This window comes from Atractosteus spatula, chromosome 17 (assembly GCF_055471065.1).
Source record: "Atractosteus spatula isolate fAtrSpa1 chromosome 17, fAtrSpa1.hap1, whole genome shotgun sequence".
NCBI classification, from domain to species: domain Eukaryota; kingdom Metazoa; phylum Chordata; class Actinopteri; order Semionotiformes; family Lepisosteidae; genus Atractosteus; species Atractosteus spatula.
In genome coordinates this window covers 9512454-9529200 of record NC_142722.1, presented here as the reverse complement: position 1 = coordinate 9529200, position 16747 = coordinate 9512454, and the positions used below count along the sequence as shown (strand labels likewise).

The 16747-nt window shown below is 40.5% G+C and overlaps 1 protein-coding gene across 1 annotated transcript; it reads left to right on the top strand.

Annotated features, from left to right (window-relative positions):
- Positions 1-201: 201 nt before the first annotated feature.
- On the top strand, positions 202-16202 carry ube3b (ubiquitin protein ligase E3B). Its single transcript, XM_088935991.1, has 28 exons — positions 202-223; positions 812-966; positions 1819-1988; positions 2178-2298; positions 2582-2641; positions 2860-2964; positions 3332-3428; positions 3734-3819; positions 3929-4011; positions 4136-4241; positions 4538-4658; positions 5213-5390; positions 5527-5693; positions 6341-6508; positions 6992-7163; positions 7368-7486; positions 8163-8277; positions 8438-8537; positions 8699-8818; positions 9095-9271; positions 9365-9475; positions 9750-9887; positions 10222-10287; positions 10503-10561; positions 10949-11131; positions 11750-11861; positions 12117-12209; positions 12569-16202. The coding sequence occupies exons 3-28, from the start codon at positions 1828-1830 to the stop codon at positions 12758-12760; spliced, it is 3210 nt and encodes a 1069-aa protein (XP_088792117.1). The 5' UTR covers positions 202-223; positions 812-966; positions 1819-1827; the 3' UTR covers positions 12761-16202.
- The last annotated feature ends 545 nt before the right edge of the window (positions 16203-16747 follow it).

Sequence of the window (16747 nt, the reverse complement as noted above, 5' to 3'; positions counted from 1 at the left end):
ATGCAAAAATAGTTCCACTGCTGCATGAAAATTCGTTATTTTAAAAAGAGTAATGCAAATAAAATCAATATAGCGTGAAATTTGTGACTGTAATTATACTGATTTTAGATCCTCTGTATTTTCTGATCTTTATCTTTAATGTTTTGTGATGTATTAAACAGCGTTGTTGTGCCTCCGGAAGGTTTTTGTGGTAACACCGAAAGGATTAATGGCTGCTTTCAGTGTATGGGTTTTGTTTTTATTGTTTACAGCTTTTTCTTTAGCTGAAGGGGTTATGGCATTTGATATTTTGTTGACTGAGTGCGTTCACGCATCGTCTAACTAATTCACGTTTATGATTGTCGTTGTTTGTAGAGCGAAGAAATTGCGACATAGTATGTCTGAAAACAACATTAATTGAACATTTAGTAATAGGTACGATTGTAGACACCATTAAGCTTTATTATATCAATATATAAAATATATTGCACAGGAAAAAGACAACGGACGGGTTTTCTATGTTGGTACATCGGTTCAGTTCTAGTTGCTGTTACTTGGCAACTTTGAATTCATGTTACACGGTAGTAGTGTATTATTTTCTTAGAAGTGTAAATACACTGGTGTTATCAGCATTTTGACAGTTCAGGCAACTCGCTGTCAAGACCAAGGGCTAAAAGGTTTTTGAACTTTTGTGGGTTCAAAATGCGAGTAATAATTATTTTGGAAGGAACACGACCGAAGACATCATACGCACCCTGAGATGCGATGTTGTATTCTGTGTGGTGCTGAATCGCAAAGGAATTGAAAGTATATACTTATTTTTACCTTCCAGAGATGACACCCTGATCAGCTTTTGCTGGGCTAATTTGGGTTCTACTGCAGTTTCCGGAAGGACTCTGGCTATTTTGGGCCTTGAAGGGAAAATTTAGCACATGCTGTTGTGTCTGTAATGAACTGGGAATCTCCTGTGACGAGCAAACGCCTTAGGTCAGTGTCTTTCCTATTGAAATGTTTCCTTGCAGTGTATGGATGTGAAAGTGGCTTTCTGCTTGCTGTCTACATATTTTAGCAGTACTACACGCCATAAACTATGTGGTGGCTTTAAAACAGTCTTGTTAATGTTTGATAAATGTTCCATGTAAAAAGCGTTGTGATTCGTATGAGCAACAATGATATTTTTCTGTATGATGGCTTGCTGTTTATTCTAGTCTTTTTCGGGGATGTTGTAGAGATAGAAGGAATATTAGTAAATGTTTTGCAAGTCAGTGCCCTTAGGCTAATTTTAGTCTACTTAAGTTAGCACTCTTGTGACTACTACTAAAACTGGGCGGTGTGCTGAATGATTCCACTTTTTACTTCCACATCAGTGAATGGTGGTTTAGCATCCCTGCTAGCTCGTGCATTGCTGTGTGTCAGCCTCCTCTGTCAAGATGGTTTATTCAGAGTGACCTGCTGAGACAACACCCTGATCAGCTTTTGCTGGACTTATTGGGGTTCTACTGCAGTTTCCAGAAGGATTCGTGTTATCTGGGCCTGACTGCAAGTCAGTACAATGGTGTCCCGAGCCCTTAAACTAAGTACACTTTGCTGTCTTGAAAAAGTAGTAAACCACAACAGAGGTTTGTACTGCATCAGAATAGACAGTGTAATTTCTGTCAAAAAGATGAAAGGACTCTTAACAACAGTTTGCTTTTCAGAAACGTGATGTTATCGTCAGTGCAGTTTTTATTTTCTTCATGAATAATTATTCATAAAAAAAGGAAAGGGCTGAAGTGAAGTGGGCAAGTATTTGGTGTACCTGCTGTGAGTCTGTCGGTGCCGTTTCCCGTCTTTCCTCAGGGGTGAAAGATGTTTGGCACAGTTCAGTCGTCCAAGTCTCAGTTCCTGGACAAAGCCCGGCAGGCCCGCGAGGAGAGAAAAGGCCAGAAGGAGCGGGAGAAGGCGGCCACGCAAATCCAGGCCCTTGTCAGGAGGTTCCTCTGCCGCTGCGAACTGCAGAAGCAGATACGGTCAGGCCAGCAAGCTTTCTCTCTGTTGGGCACTGCTAGACTGGGGTCCACTTGTCATGTCCGTCAGAACACTGCAGCAAGTGTACATCACCCCGCTTCTTAAATGACTTAACTACCCTGCAAAATAACAGCATGTGCAGTATGAGCGGTACGGTAACCAGACTGTTGCTCACTCTCTTGATTCCCTAGGAAAGAAGTAGATGAATTCTTCGAAGCCTGTGATACTGGATCTTGGAAAAGAAATGCACTTTCCATTTTTAAAATTGCAAGAAAGTTATTATTTATATTCAACTTAAAAGAAGACAAAGTGGTGAGTGTTATCTCTGTTAGACTTTTTTTTCTCATCTGCTGAGAAACGCAGAGAATCTAGTAGTGAATCTGTCAGGTTGTTTTTTAACGGTGTGTGAGGATTTGGGATCTTTGTGTAGTCTCATGATGTCAGTTTTCCTTGTGTTTAATGTTTCATTTAACGTCTGTATTGTATGAAGTGGTAGAAATGTGGTATGTATTCACAGTGTTTTGCATTCAGTTGAAATGTGTGTCCTGTAAGTCATCATGGTTTGATTGTTTGGCTTCATTTTATTTTTATCTAGAGATTTGAGAAATTGTGTCGCTGTATACTTGGCAGTATGGAAGTTGAAAACGAACCCAAGGTAAACATTTCTAATTTTTCCTGATAAAAGTTTCCCCGGACCTGTTTTTTTTTTTCTTTTTGCACAAGTAAGAAAACACGTTTTGCAATGTTAATTTCATTTTTAAACATTCTCTGTTTTTAATGTACACATTCTGTATTCCTGATCCCTTATTCTGGAGTATTTCAAGTTCCTGACTGATGTTGGCATTTTAAATTCAGTGTTCTGTATGTCCATAGGTTTGGTATGTGTCCTTAGCTCTTTCAAAAGACCTCACCATCCAATGGATCAAGCAAATAAAAGATATCCTGTGGGTGTCCTGTGAGTTCCTGAAGAAGCTAAAGGTCAGTAGGTTTTCCTCAATTAAAATTCTGTAAATCATAATTCCTTGAACTATGTCAGAACTATTTTTTTTGCATAAGATTACAAACATTTGAGAAATTTAATTATAGCATCAACAAAATAACTAGCACTGGTGAGAAATATCCGATTTGGTGTTGTCATATTCACGTTTGAAACTTGTCTTAGACATATGAATCATAACGAATTCACTAAAATTCTTTGAAAACATTTGTAAATACTTATACTGTGCTATTTGGTTGACATGGAAGAAGTGAATTAGCCTAAACCGTCTGTGCTTTGGTAATAAATAAAGGTGTTGGTTAGCATTTTATGAGGGTATTTAGTTGATTTATTTGATCTTTCTTTTAGCCTGATATCCTTCAAGACAACAAAATGGTGACTCTGTACCTCACTATGCTAGTGACTTTCACAGACACATCCAACTGGAAGATTGTGAGAGGGAAGGGTGAGTGTTGGGCACTTCAGGATCTGGGATGTCTCCCGTAATGTCTGCAGTTGTTTTCAGGACAAATCCTATATTTACAGTCCTGTAACTGTAGGATTTTTGTCCTATAAAGATGTTGTAGACTCCTTGTGTCAGCAGATCGGTTTGCCGACGTTTTCTCTCAGACACATTCTCTGTGTATTTCTGATATTTTAAAGTTTGCTAGAACTTTCCTGTTAATAGTTTTGTCAGATGATCTTTTTAATGCATGCGAAAGAGGTAACACACACTGTCACTGGCTTTAAATGATGTACCTCTTCTTACAGGGGAAGCTCTTCGGCCTGCTCTAAACCGTATTTGTGAGAACATCATGGGCCATCTCAATCAGAAGGGCTTTTATACTGTCTTGCAGGTAGCTTAAAGTTCTTAAATGTAATGCATTCAAATATGAAAAATAAAACTGGATATAGTGTAATTGTAATGTAGACTGACAATCCTGTTTCTTTTCATATTTCTTCTAGATTTTATTAACAAACGGATTAGCAAGGGCCAGACCCTCTCTTTCTAAAGGATCCCTAACAGCTGTATTTACACTGGCATTAAGGTATTTTTTGTGTCAGTTGTCACTTGAATTTTATACTTTTATTCGTTATTGTCATTGAAGGATGTGTGCTGATGTGGTTGCTTTTGACACACTATCTGTAATGTTTTTTTCCTTTTGTTTGCAGGCCTGTTGTTGCTGCACATTTCTCTGATAACCTCTTGAGGTCTTTCCTGATTCACATCATGTCTGTACCAGCTATCATCTTTCACCTTAACAGTCTAACCCCGGAGGTAAACACTCAAGTATTTGTTTTATTTTTGGGGATTGGGTTCCTAACTCTAGTCCTTCAGATCATCAACATCTTAAGTACATGAATGTAATTTTTTCTTCACAGATCTTAAATTATTTAGGATTAAAGTAACCTAGAGAATTAGAGAATTGTGTTGGATTGTGATCTTTGATGGACTAGAATAGGTATAAAGGCAATCAGCAGTTAAACAATTACTGGCACCAATCTTCAAATGGGTTTGGCTAAGTAAAAGCCAAAAAGTGTTGTTGTGAAAATGATTTGCTGGTATCCTTGCAGTGCATGACTGTGATCCAGACCCATGACCTCCTCCGAAAGTTTATCCTGTTCCTGAGCCGTGAGGAGCAGTGCGGGGATATTTGTGTTTGTCTTGAAGGAAGCCACACATTGTGCTTGCTAGGTATGTCACTCTCCTAGCTACACTTTTCCTTTCTGGTTTGTCATACTTCGGTAGGAAAGATCCCTTAGTAAACTAAAATCTAGATTGTGTGCTTAATTTGAAATCAGGTTTTTAAGTCTCTCATACATCTCTTGAATTTTTAAATTAATATTGCTCTGTTGAAATTATCCAGGATATATACAGTATATACTGCATGTTGCACCTTTGTTGTCAAATACCCCTTTCTTTAATGATGCGTTGAAAAGTGTTCTTTTACTGCTTTGTGAAAATATTAATAGTCTCCGGCAAAGTGCATAACAACACTGATTGGAGTCAGTGTTGTCTGGAGTGTAGTCTGTTAGCATGTTGAGCACTTTGAATGCATTTAAAATACATTATTTAGACAGTGATCAAAGAACTGAATCACACTGTTCAGAGTAAGACATGACACATGTGGTAATTAAAATGGCCATCCTAATAATTGTGTACAGTATATATTCTCATCATGTGGGTCAGTAGAAACTTTGATATTCATGCATATGCTACTGATCTTTAACGGTGTGTTATTGCTTAAGGTAACCTGATCCACCTGGCTTACCTGACAGAGAAAGTGCTAGAGGAGGAGGCAAATCACTTTGTGAAAGACCTGACAGACATGTTATCTTACTGCCAGAGATATGTGTCTCAGAAGAAGTCCAATCTCACACACTGGCACCCAGTCCTGGGTTGGTTCTCCCAGACCGTCGATTATGGGTCAGTAGAACCTTTCTGCAATCTGACAGTGATTTGGAGTATTATGTTATGTTCGGCGTTTGATGAGGTTGGCATCTGCACTTGTGTTGCTCAGACCGAGGCCGCTCTCTCACTCCGTTTCCTTGCGTCGTTCCAGATTGAACGAGTCCATGCCTTTGGTCACCAAGCAGCTGCAGTACCTGTGGGGGGTCCCAGTGATCCGGACCCTCTTCAGTGATGTTCTGAGTAAGAAACTGGAGAGCCAGGAGCCGGTCCCCGCACCTGCCCAGGCAGCGACATCACAGAACAACCTACCAGTCAAGAGTGAGTAAGACGGAGCTCCTTTCCCACTCTGTCTGCAACTACTCAGTGGTATGGTGATACTTCAAAGATTTAAAGATTTCTGCTCTGCTTCCACGCAAATACTAGTGCTAGTACTCTCACCACACACCAGCTCTCAGTGACAAAACCAGTTTATAGATGGGGAGTATTAGGAGGCCATGATTGGTAAAGGCCAATGAGAAATAGCAGGGGTAAACGCCCCCTGGGATTTTTAATGACCACAGAGGGTCAGGACCTCTGTTTTACGTTTCATCCGAAGGACAGTGCCTTTTTACAGTATAGCGTCACCCTCACTATACTGGGGCATTAGGACCCACACAGATCGCACGGTGAGCAGCCTTAGTTTTTCCCAGGAGGTCTCCCATCCAGGTAGTGGCCAGGCTCACACCTGCTGAGCTTAGGTGGGCTGCCAGCTGTGAGTTGCAGTGTGATATAGCTGCTAGCAATTGTGACCAACAGCTGTATCACCCTGTGACCTTTATTTCAACCACGTGACATGTCCAGAGTTGGTTTCAAGGGAAAACAATCAGTACAGAGTCCAGGAAATCAAAAAGAAAGGGTGCCTGTGTCCGCAGCCAGTTAGATTGCCAGCCGTTCCTGGTGACAGCTCCTGTTCTGTGTGTCCTCAGGCCTTTTCAAGAGGGCGTTTCAGAAGTCTGCGTCTGTGAGGAACATCCTGAAGCCGGTGGGGGGGAAGCGTGTGGACTCGGCGGAGGTGCAGAAGGTGTGCAGTATCTGTGTGCTCTACCAGACTGCTCTCACCACGCTCACCCAGATCAGACTGCAGATCCTCACAGGTGTGAACTCCATGATGAACGCCGGCTGGCGTTAGAGCCCTAAAGCCAGTAACTAAAACTGATTGCTTTTTCTCCGGTCGTACGGCTCTTTAATTTCTTTACTTTGCGGATCTGCGATGAGCTGCGTTTGCTTTAATCCATGCCTGCATCATTACATTGCAGTGATGAGGATGATATTCTTCAGAATTCTTCTTTCTTTTGCATTTTGAACTTTTGAGTCTGACTTTTACAGGGCATGTTGACTGAGAATTATGTTAGAAATTACAAAGTAGACGGGCAACAGACAGTAGAATTTTTTTTCCTTTTGCGATCTGCAAAAACCCTTGCATTAAAAAACCATCAGCCGAATTTTCATGATGCGCAGTATTTTTGACTGCATCGCTGTTGTGTTCCACTTGGTCATGACTGAGGTTTGTCAAAGCATTTCATTAGGATATGAAGCGACAGGAGGAATCTAGTATCACACCTTCTCTCTCCCTACAGGCTTGACGTACCTGGATGACCTGCTGCCCAAACTCTGGGCTTTTATCTGTGAGCTAGGACCCCATGGGGGTCTGAAGCTGTTTTTAGAATGCCTGAATAACGACACAGAAGAATCAAAACAGCTTCTGGCCATGCTCATGCTCTTCTGTGACTGCTCCCGCCATCTCATCACGTAAGCTGGAGACGCATACTAAGTTTAGACTGGGGCAAAACCTAATGCTACAGCTAATATGTCAGGTGCTGGAGTGAAGGGGCGGGTGGGAGAGCTCTAACCTGGCATTTTCCTTCTTTATCTTGAGAAATAACCACTTGTGGTAGTTGTGGATATTATCTCATTTGCTCTCCGAATCATGTTCCTGGCATTGTCTGCTTACAGGATCCTGGATGACATTGAAGTCTATGAGGAGCAGATTTCGTTTAAATTAGAAGAGCTGGTCACCATCTCCTCCTTCTTAAACACTTTTGTGTACAAGATGATCTGGGATGGGATACTGGGTGAGTGCAGAACAATAGTGAATTGGTGTGCCTTCAGTCCCCTGTTGTTATACACACACATCTGGTGCTACAGGAAAATAGATTTTCAAGTACTTAACTTTTGACAGGGGAAAAAAGGGAAAACACAGCTGTATTGGATGGTAAATGTACTCATAAAATGTATATTAAAAATGTAACCATTTATCTGATTGTATTCTTAAGTATGTGTGCAGTTCAGGTAGGAAGTCAGATATTCACTTTAATGTAGGGTGCTATCATGTTTTAATTTTTTTTAACATGTTTTTAAGGATGCAGCTCAAAAAATGTTTTTTACGCCAAAGCAATATAATGTTACGCTATCATGGTCTTATACAGATGTTTGAGTTGATCGGATTTCAGATACCATTGTGCAAAACCACAGCTTTGTCCAAACACCTTGACTTACAGAGTGGGTTTTGCCCAATTTCCTCAATTTCCTCAGCCACAAGGATCATGTAAGAACAGGAGAGGTGAGAGGAAGCCATTCAGCCCATGTAGCTTATTGATCAGAGGATCTCATCCATGTGTAGCTTGAATCAAACGTATTAGCTTCAGCAACATGGCTGTGTGGAGTGTTCCATACGCCCACAATAATTTGCGTGAAGAAGTTCTCGGTTTTAAATGCCCGGTGTTCCTGTGTTCCTTTGTGTGTTTGTAGAGAACGCGAAGGGAGAGAAGCTGGACCTGTTCCACTCGGTTCACGGTTGGCTCATGGTCCTGTACGAGCGGGACTGTCGCAGGAGGTTTGCCCCTGATGACCACTGGCTGCGCAAGTGAGTGCTCGGGATGTTCGCCTGCGCTGGTGCTGCACAGCAGTGATCGTGTTGCGTGAGGATGCATGGCCAGATACGAACTGTGAAAGGGGGTAAACGGAAAACTAGTGCATCATTTCATTTAGCACAGTTTGATTTACTTGCCTCTCTTTTTGATCAGAGACCTCAAGCCCAGTCTTTTGTTTCAAGAGTTGGATAAGGGCAAGAAGAGAGCCCAGCTCTTACTACAGTACATCCCTCACGTCATTCCTCATAAAAATGTAAGTATTGAATAATGGAAGAATGTAGATTTTACCTATCAGCTTGATTCACTCCGGTGGGGTTTTTATTTCTTTTTATCTCTCTTTGAGATTATGTTATTGTAGGAGCAAGAACCTGCCTCATCCCACTGCCTGCTGATATATTCTCTCCTTCCTCCTAGAGAGTCTTGCTCTTCCGCAACATAGTGACGAAGGAAAAGGAGACTCTGGGATTGGTGGAGACGAGCTCTGCCTCCCCTCATGTCACTCACATCACCATCCGCCGCTCCCGAATGCTGGAGGTATCGGATGGGTTGAAACGGTTTAGGGCTTGTTCACATGTGTAATTCAGGGAAAAGTATTTAACTGTGGGGTCTCGACAAGAATTTTAAATGAATCCCTTGTATCAAGTATGCTAGCAGGTGCATAAGATGAGTGCTAGGTCTATGCTACAATTTTAATGAACAGAGCCCTACATCTCTCTGTATGATTACTGCAAGCCAGAAACGTATTTGTAACCACCCTACTAGCACGTGGCCTTTAGTCTTAGGGGGGTCGTCTCTTTCTTCCTCCTGCAGGATGGCTATGACCAACTGCGCCGGCTGCCTGTCAACTCCATCAAGGGGGTGATTCGGGTGAAGTTCGTCAATGACCTTGGGGTGGATGAGGCTGGCATCGACCAAGATGGAGTCTTCAAAGAGTTCCTGGAGGAGATCATCAAAAAGGTCTTCAACCCAGCTCTCAACCTCTTCCGGGTATGACGGGTTCACATGTCAGCACACGTGATGATTCAGAGCGACTGCTTAGAACTAATGAACTCTAAAGGTTGATCTTTTCTTTTGCCACAGACCACCAGTGGAAATGAGAGACTGTACCCTTCCCCGACATCCTACATCCACGAGAACCACCTGCAGCTCTTTGAGTTTGTGGGCAAGATGCTAGGCAAGGCTGTGTATGAGGTGAGCCAAGATCACAAATGTCTAGAGAATCAACGAGAGAGAAATGTTACAGGTTTGAAGGCACTGCAGAATTTCTTAATCAAATTTTTGGATCATTAAGAGTCAAACAAACAGGTGAGCAGCCTGTTTTATTTCCTGTCATTTGGAACCCTTCTTGGTTGGGGCAGCTTTATCCTTTTGTTTCTGCAAGGAGTGATTAGCCTGATGTCTTCTTTAGCGTATTTTAGTTCTTGCCTTATGAGAGTCCAAACTTGCTGGTCACTGTGCTGTTTAGGGAATTGTGGTGGACGTGCCTTTCGCCTCGTTCTTCCTGAGTCAAGTCCTTGGGCACCATCACAGCACCTTCTACAGCTCCATCGACGAACTGCCCTCCTTGGACTCTGAGTTCTATAAAAACCTCACCTCTATCAAGGTAATAAAATTATACCTTACTAAATAAGTGTCATTATTCATGTTGCTTGTTGTTTTTGAAAATTATTGCTTGGGGCTTGATTTAAAATGACTGTAACTGTCAGTGCCATTACCGAGGGACATCAGCAAGAAGTCTCCTTCCTGCTCTTATTTGTCCTGCCTGGCTCAGGGCACACTCTACCAAGCTGTACAGAGACAGATCTTCCAGAAGGATGCGTGCAGGCCGTCAGAGCAAATGTGTCTGTTTAAAGAGTGTTTAACTGCAGCCAGAAATGTACGATTCAGGTGAAATTGGACCAAAATGTTCACATGATCATATTTTTTTTTAACACTAGCGCTATGATGGGGATGTCAGTGACCTGGGTCTAACCTTGTCATATGATGAAGATGTCATGGGACAGGTAATGTCAGCTCTCTTCTTCAGTTGAGATTTTTTTGCTTACAGAAGAAAGTCTTATCTATACAATCTTAATTTACAGAAATGCTTTACTGCACATCAGTAGAGAGTTTGGAACATTACTAGCTATCAGTATGTGATCACGGAACCTTAAGGCAGGATTCCACATGTGATTCTTTCTTTAGTAGTTAAAGCTCTCAGGCTCTTTGTTCTTCACAGTTGGTGTGCCATGAACTGATTCCTGGGGGAAAGACTATCCCAGTCACTAATGAAAACAAGTAAGTTAACCACATGCCATGCTGGTTTCTTTAAAGGTCATGGTCATTCCCTAACATTTGTACATGCTTAGCAGAGATGACCTACAATTTAGGGTGAGTCGTCCAATCCCACGTAATTCCACAGATCTTTCTGAAGGCTTTTTCTAAAAAAAAGATTTGTGAAACTCAAAATGACAGTCTTTTGGGATTATCTCTGCTGCAGTGACGAAGGAAGTAGTAGGGAATGAATGGAATCGATGTGAAAATTTTTAAATTATTTTGACACGGGGTCATGATTCAATGAACTCATATATGCCACTTTGCAGTACCTTACATAGTTACAGACATTGATATAATTAACTTAGATTCTGAATCTGATGATGCTCCTTGCTCATGCCTTCTGTTCAGGATAAGCTACATCCACCTGATGGCTCACTTCAGGATGCACACACAGATCAAAGACCAAACGACAGCTTTCATCCGCGGGTTCCGCTGCATCATCAATCCCGAGTGGCTGCACATGTTCTCCACCCCTGAGGTGCAGCGTCTCATCTCCGGGGACAATGCCGAGATTGACCTGGAGGACCTCAAGTGGGTGTTCGGGCAAGGGGTGTGGTCTGGGGACAAAGACGCGCATGGCCACTGTGCTAGCTTCTTTAAAAATAGCTATGGGCTCAGTACAAATGTAGGGTTTATTTTAAAAAAATGTAGCGCTGTTTTGGAAATTCCACTCAAAGCACTTTACAGGTATTGGGGACTCTCCACCACCACCAGTGTGCAGCCCCACCCGGATGATGTGACAGTACGCTCCCCACACACCAGCTCTCAGTGGGGGAGGAGAGCAGAGTGATGAAGCCAGTTCGTAGATGGCGGTTATTAATAGGTCATGACTGACAAAGGCTGGGGGGACATGTGGCCACCTGGGTAACACCCCTCCCATGCGGACTTATTATTAAATAATAGTAGCTGACTCTGCATGGCATGGGGTCACACGTGGGATTCTTGTTTGAGATCTCTGGGGCAACCTTCAGGGAATGAATCGTGTCCTGGCTGGATGTGTAGTTATGTCACCTGACTAGATCTCTTTTGTGGCGTACTGGCTACGATGGCAAGTGGAAACTGGTCTTAGGAACTGCATGTACTGAAAATAGTGGAAAAGGATAGAGGACAAATACAGCTGATCTCATAATTCCATTTTTTTTTGTACAGGAAACATACAGTCTATTATGGTGGCTTCCATAGTAGTCACAGGGTAATAATCTGGCTGTGGGACATTTTATCCAATGACTTCACAGCCGAGGAGAGAGCCATGTTCCTTAAGGTAATCCTCTGTCATCCTGTCTGACACAAAAGGCTGTGCCTAACATGCAGAAAAATAAAATAAAGTGAACTGTTTAGACTGCAAAAATGTAAAAATGATAGACTCTTAAACAGTAAAATTCTTTCATTCTAAGAAAAAAGACACTAGAAAGATTTGGTCTCACTTTTTTGTGCAGTGTCTAGACTGTTTAACAGGCTCCTTAATGCTTATCTGGAGATCCCGGTTATAATCTCAGCTGTTGTTATCGGTTTGCAGTTTGTCACCAGCTGTTCCCGACCTCCACTCCTGGGGTTCGCCTACCTCAAGCCGCCTTTCTCCATCCGCTGCGTGGAAGTGTCCGATGATCAGGTGAGGCAGTGCGAAGTCAGTTTTGATCATTATTCGCTTTCCCACACTCCGTAGGTGTTCTCTGCTTCGTGTCTCCAGGGAAACCATATAGACTGGTGTGCAGGCATATTAAACTAATTTGATCTCAGGGTAGTAAAAAGATATTTTCTGTGTTTTTTTTTAAGTGCATTCACTTCACTGCTAGTGCTCCCATTGGTTTTTTTAACGATTAAAAAAAAAACCCACGATGACATGAATGTCAATATGGTCTGTTAATACAGTCCCCTTTGAAGAGCTCTGTGCTTGTAGTTGGGAGGCCATGTTAAGAAAAATGTTGTCTCGGGACAGTACCGTTTCAGACTTGTGGTGTGTTTCTGTAGGACACGGGAGACACGCTGGGCAGTGTCCTGAGAGGCTTCTTCACCATCCGCAAGAAGGAGCCGGGAGGCCGGCTGCCCACCTCATCCACCTGCTTCAACCTCCTCAAGCTCCCCAACTACAGCAAGAAGAGCATCCTGCGGGACAAGCTGCGCTATGCCATCAGCATGAACACGGGCTTTGAGCTCTCCTAGCACATGGCCCAGGGGGACCAGAGAGGAGCTCACACCACACGCCAGACACTGGGGCTCACTTACTGCCTTTGCACTCCTGCTCCGCTTGGGATGAGATTTCCCCTGTCTGAGATTATGCCCTTTAATGTCATTTTTAGCAGTGTGCAACACATCATTGTCAATGAGTCTGTGTTGTTGCAGTTATGATTGTGTCAGAGCAGAATCACCGAACAGAAGCAAGTATAGCTCATTACTTTATTTTTAGTCCCACCCCATTTAAAATCATTTTATTTTGTAAATTGATCAAATGTCCCTGGCTTCATCTTAAGCATTTTACGTGTCTCAGGCTCAGTAATCACTCCCATGACTTTTAAAAGTAGTTTGCATTGTCTCAAGTTTTTTAATATTAAACTTAACGAGAAAGCAATACAGATTTAAGCCATGAACCTTTTTAGTTTAAGAAACCAGCTGTATGGCATGAAACCTTCAGTATTGTTCTCCAGGTTTGCTAAAATGATCTATATGGAGATGAATTAGATATTGGAGAAATAAGTCCAAATACAGTACTTGCAACTTGTTAATTTTGACGTTGCCAAAAAACACTGCATCAGATTTGCTCAGATAACGGTGACTGATTTTGGTGTCATCATCAGAGACTATATAACAACTTATTTTTAAGATAAGGTGTTTTTGTGTTTCTAGGAATTTCAGGAAAGACTAGCTTTATCTTCTGTAGTGGGTAATTGAGAAAATGTATCATTTCCATTATTGTATGTTTTAACAACATACTTATTTACCTCCCCCCATATAACAAAAGTTACCTCAGTCCCAACAAAACTAAAATTACACTACTTTATATAGAAACGTACCTCAGTTTGTTTTCTGAAGGTAGGCAGAAAGCTGCTGAATTTAGTTTTCAAAATTGATCTTGTACTGTGAGGTGCAGTTGTAGGATGTGTATTTTATCATATTGTTGAAGATCAAAACAGCCCTGAGTTCTATTGAAGCAACTTTCTGTACTAATTGGATTTAAAAAACAACAAAGCGAAAAAAACACTATATGGTTTCGAGCTCCTCAGATTGATGAAAGAGATTTGTTTCTTTTCACGAGAATAACATTCACCTTGAAAAAGAAAGACTGATACTTCTTGAAATGTTTTGTTTTCTTATTTGTGAAGTATTTGCGCGTTTATAGATTTCTTCCATTTAAATATTTTCAATTTATTGTTTAGTGTTTATAGAGAAATTAAAATTATGTACAGCTTTATCTTTTTGTATGAAAGTTCAGCATATTGTGGACAAAAGGTTTATGTTATCTCATCTTTTAACAGCTAAAGAATTGAATTTGATTTTAGAGCTGAACCTATGAGAAAGCTTTGCATATTGAACCTAACCTTGGCACTTTGTCTAATTTGCTCTAGGTTAGTGGTTTAAACTGGAAAGGAAGATGTCAGATATTAAGGATAAATGATGTCAGTGTTTCTTAGGGCTTTCAATACATCAAAACATGTTTATCCCAAAAATCAGAAATTTGTTTCCCAAGCAATTAATACAGATTACTGTTAGGGATTATGCTTCTAACTATCTCTATTGTTCCTTATTGAATAATGTGGGTTTTTCCTCATCTGAGTCTAGTGCAATACCAATGTGGTTAGTGAGCATTTGTAACTCACTGTTCTTAAACGAACAACAGATACAAAATAATTCCTTCCATGGGGTTTTTAATGAATTAATCTGTCATATTTTGTAACAGTGTAATGACATCCAAGACAGTTTTTGTTTTCTTCACCATATTGTTGCCTTTGGTTCCATCGAGGGATTTGCCTTTTTGATTGCTGTAATGGTGTCTTTTGGAACCAAGCCATAACTGCTGGGAAGACTCAATTCCAGCAAAGACTGAGACCTGACTGCAAGCCACACTTTCGAGGCATATCAGACTCTGAATGGATGCATCTTTCACCTGGGGCAGATGAAATAGAAGACTGTAGAAGCAGATGAGTGGTGACGCGCACTGTAACTTTTGTTTAACTTGTGTATGCATTTTCTTTAAGAAGAAAGAAAAAGAGACTAACCCGTGGACTGTAGACATGCAGCATTTTGGATTTCATGAAATATATCCTGAATCACTCCTTGGAGGTGATGTCCCTATATTGCTTTCTAATATAGTGACAGTTGGCTTTGAGTGACCATGTCTGATCTCTGTGTGAAATTGAAAAGATTGCAGATCTGATGGGTACCGTCGGGGTTGTGTAAGTTCGGAAACAGACTAGTGTTGGGTAGGATGCACCTCCTCTATTCATTGTTGAGCGCAGCACCTAGCCCATGTACTGTATGAGTCTGAAAAATGGGACCTAGAGTGGAGAATGAAGAGACCATGGAAGCAATAGCCGATCAAATTTAAATTTTTATTATGCAAACAGTGTACTTGCATAGCATCGTTATGTCAGTATGTGTCTTGCTGTAGTGCACCAGACCCTTTACAACACTGTATTCCTTTCCAAGGTGATTTGTCCATTATTTGCCTGGATTTGTAAATAAATACATATCGAAATTTTCTTTAAACTGGGTATGACTTAAGGTGTTAACAGCAGTTGCCTTAGAGTTCTTCTCAGATCTCATTTTTATCTAATTCCTTCTCTTGACCAGAAAATGTAACACATGGTTGAAATTAATACTTCGATATTATCCGTTAGAACTGCCTTCTATGGATGAGCTTAATGTTCAAATATGTTACAGCCATTTTGACGTTTATTGTTAATCTGCAGATAACCTCCCAGCATCAGTATACCTGCTAAAAGATTGCATGTACCCAGGAAATGAAGGGCTTAATTTTTGCCATTTGGTGTACAATAATGCAATCTAAAGATGTCTCAGATGTGTAGCCTCGTGTGCTTTGTGTACCACTGACCTAACAGATATAAGGCAGAAGAGTTGTTTTTATTTTACTTTAGAAGGAATTATGGTACAACCATGAAGACAGTATAAAGGGACTCCAGTCTTGTCTAGCACTAGTCATGAGAAGCTTTTTAAAACTATCCCCTGAGTGGACACTAAACAATTTCCACACCCTTGTCTTTTTTCTTTACCTTAAATGATACAGGAAGAAAACTGAGATTTATTTTAAAGGTATCTTGGAAAAATGAAGAAATTGTTGCACTATGAGATACGCTAGTTGTAATTCTGTTTCAATGTAATAAACGTGTTTAAAAATGTAAAATCTTACTAAAATGAAATGACTGCTGTATGATACTAGTTGCAAGTAATGCTTTGTTTTTTTTAAATGTATACTTTACAATGAACTGTGTGTGCTGTTTTTGTTTATTCCACTTGATAATACCTAAGAAATTTCTTATAATGAGGAAAAAAGATTTTCTACTTTCTAAAACAGATAATCCTAATCACATCCCCTCACTAAGAAAAAATAAGAACAGGAAGATTTTAATAAAAATTACTTTTTCTTATCAAATAGCATTTCCCACATTTGTTGTTTCTGAACTATTTAAAACAATAATAAACTTCATTTCATATACCACCTTTAACAGTGTGATCTCAAAGCACTTTACAGTAGGTTTAAAAATATGGTTATAAGGATAGCACATTTCAATGTATGTACTTTACAATGAACTGTGTGTACTGTTTTTTTTTATTCTACTTGATAATGCCTAAGAAATTTCTTAGGGAAAAAAGATTTTCTACTTTCTAAAACATAATTCTAAACACATCGCCTCACTAAGAAAAAATAAGAACAGGAAGATTTTAATAAAAATGACTTTTTCTGATCAAATAACATTTCCCACATTTCTTGTTTCTGAACTATTTAAAGTAAAACCTCATTTCATATAACACCTTTAATAGTATGATCTCAAAGCATTTTATGCAGTAGGTTTAAAAAATAGTTACAAGGATAGCAAATTTGAAAGTATGTACATATAAGAAAGACAGTCGGTTAAAAAATGGCGTAGTCACAGACACTGATTAAGTACAAGCCTTTCTGGAAAAGAAAGGTTT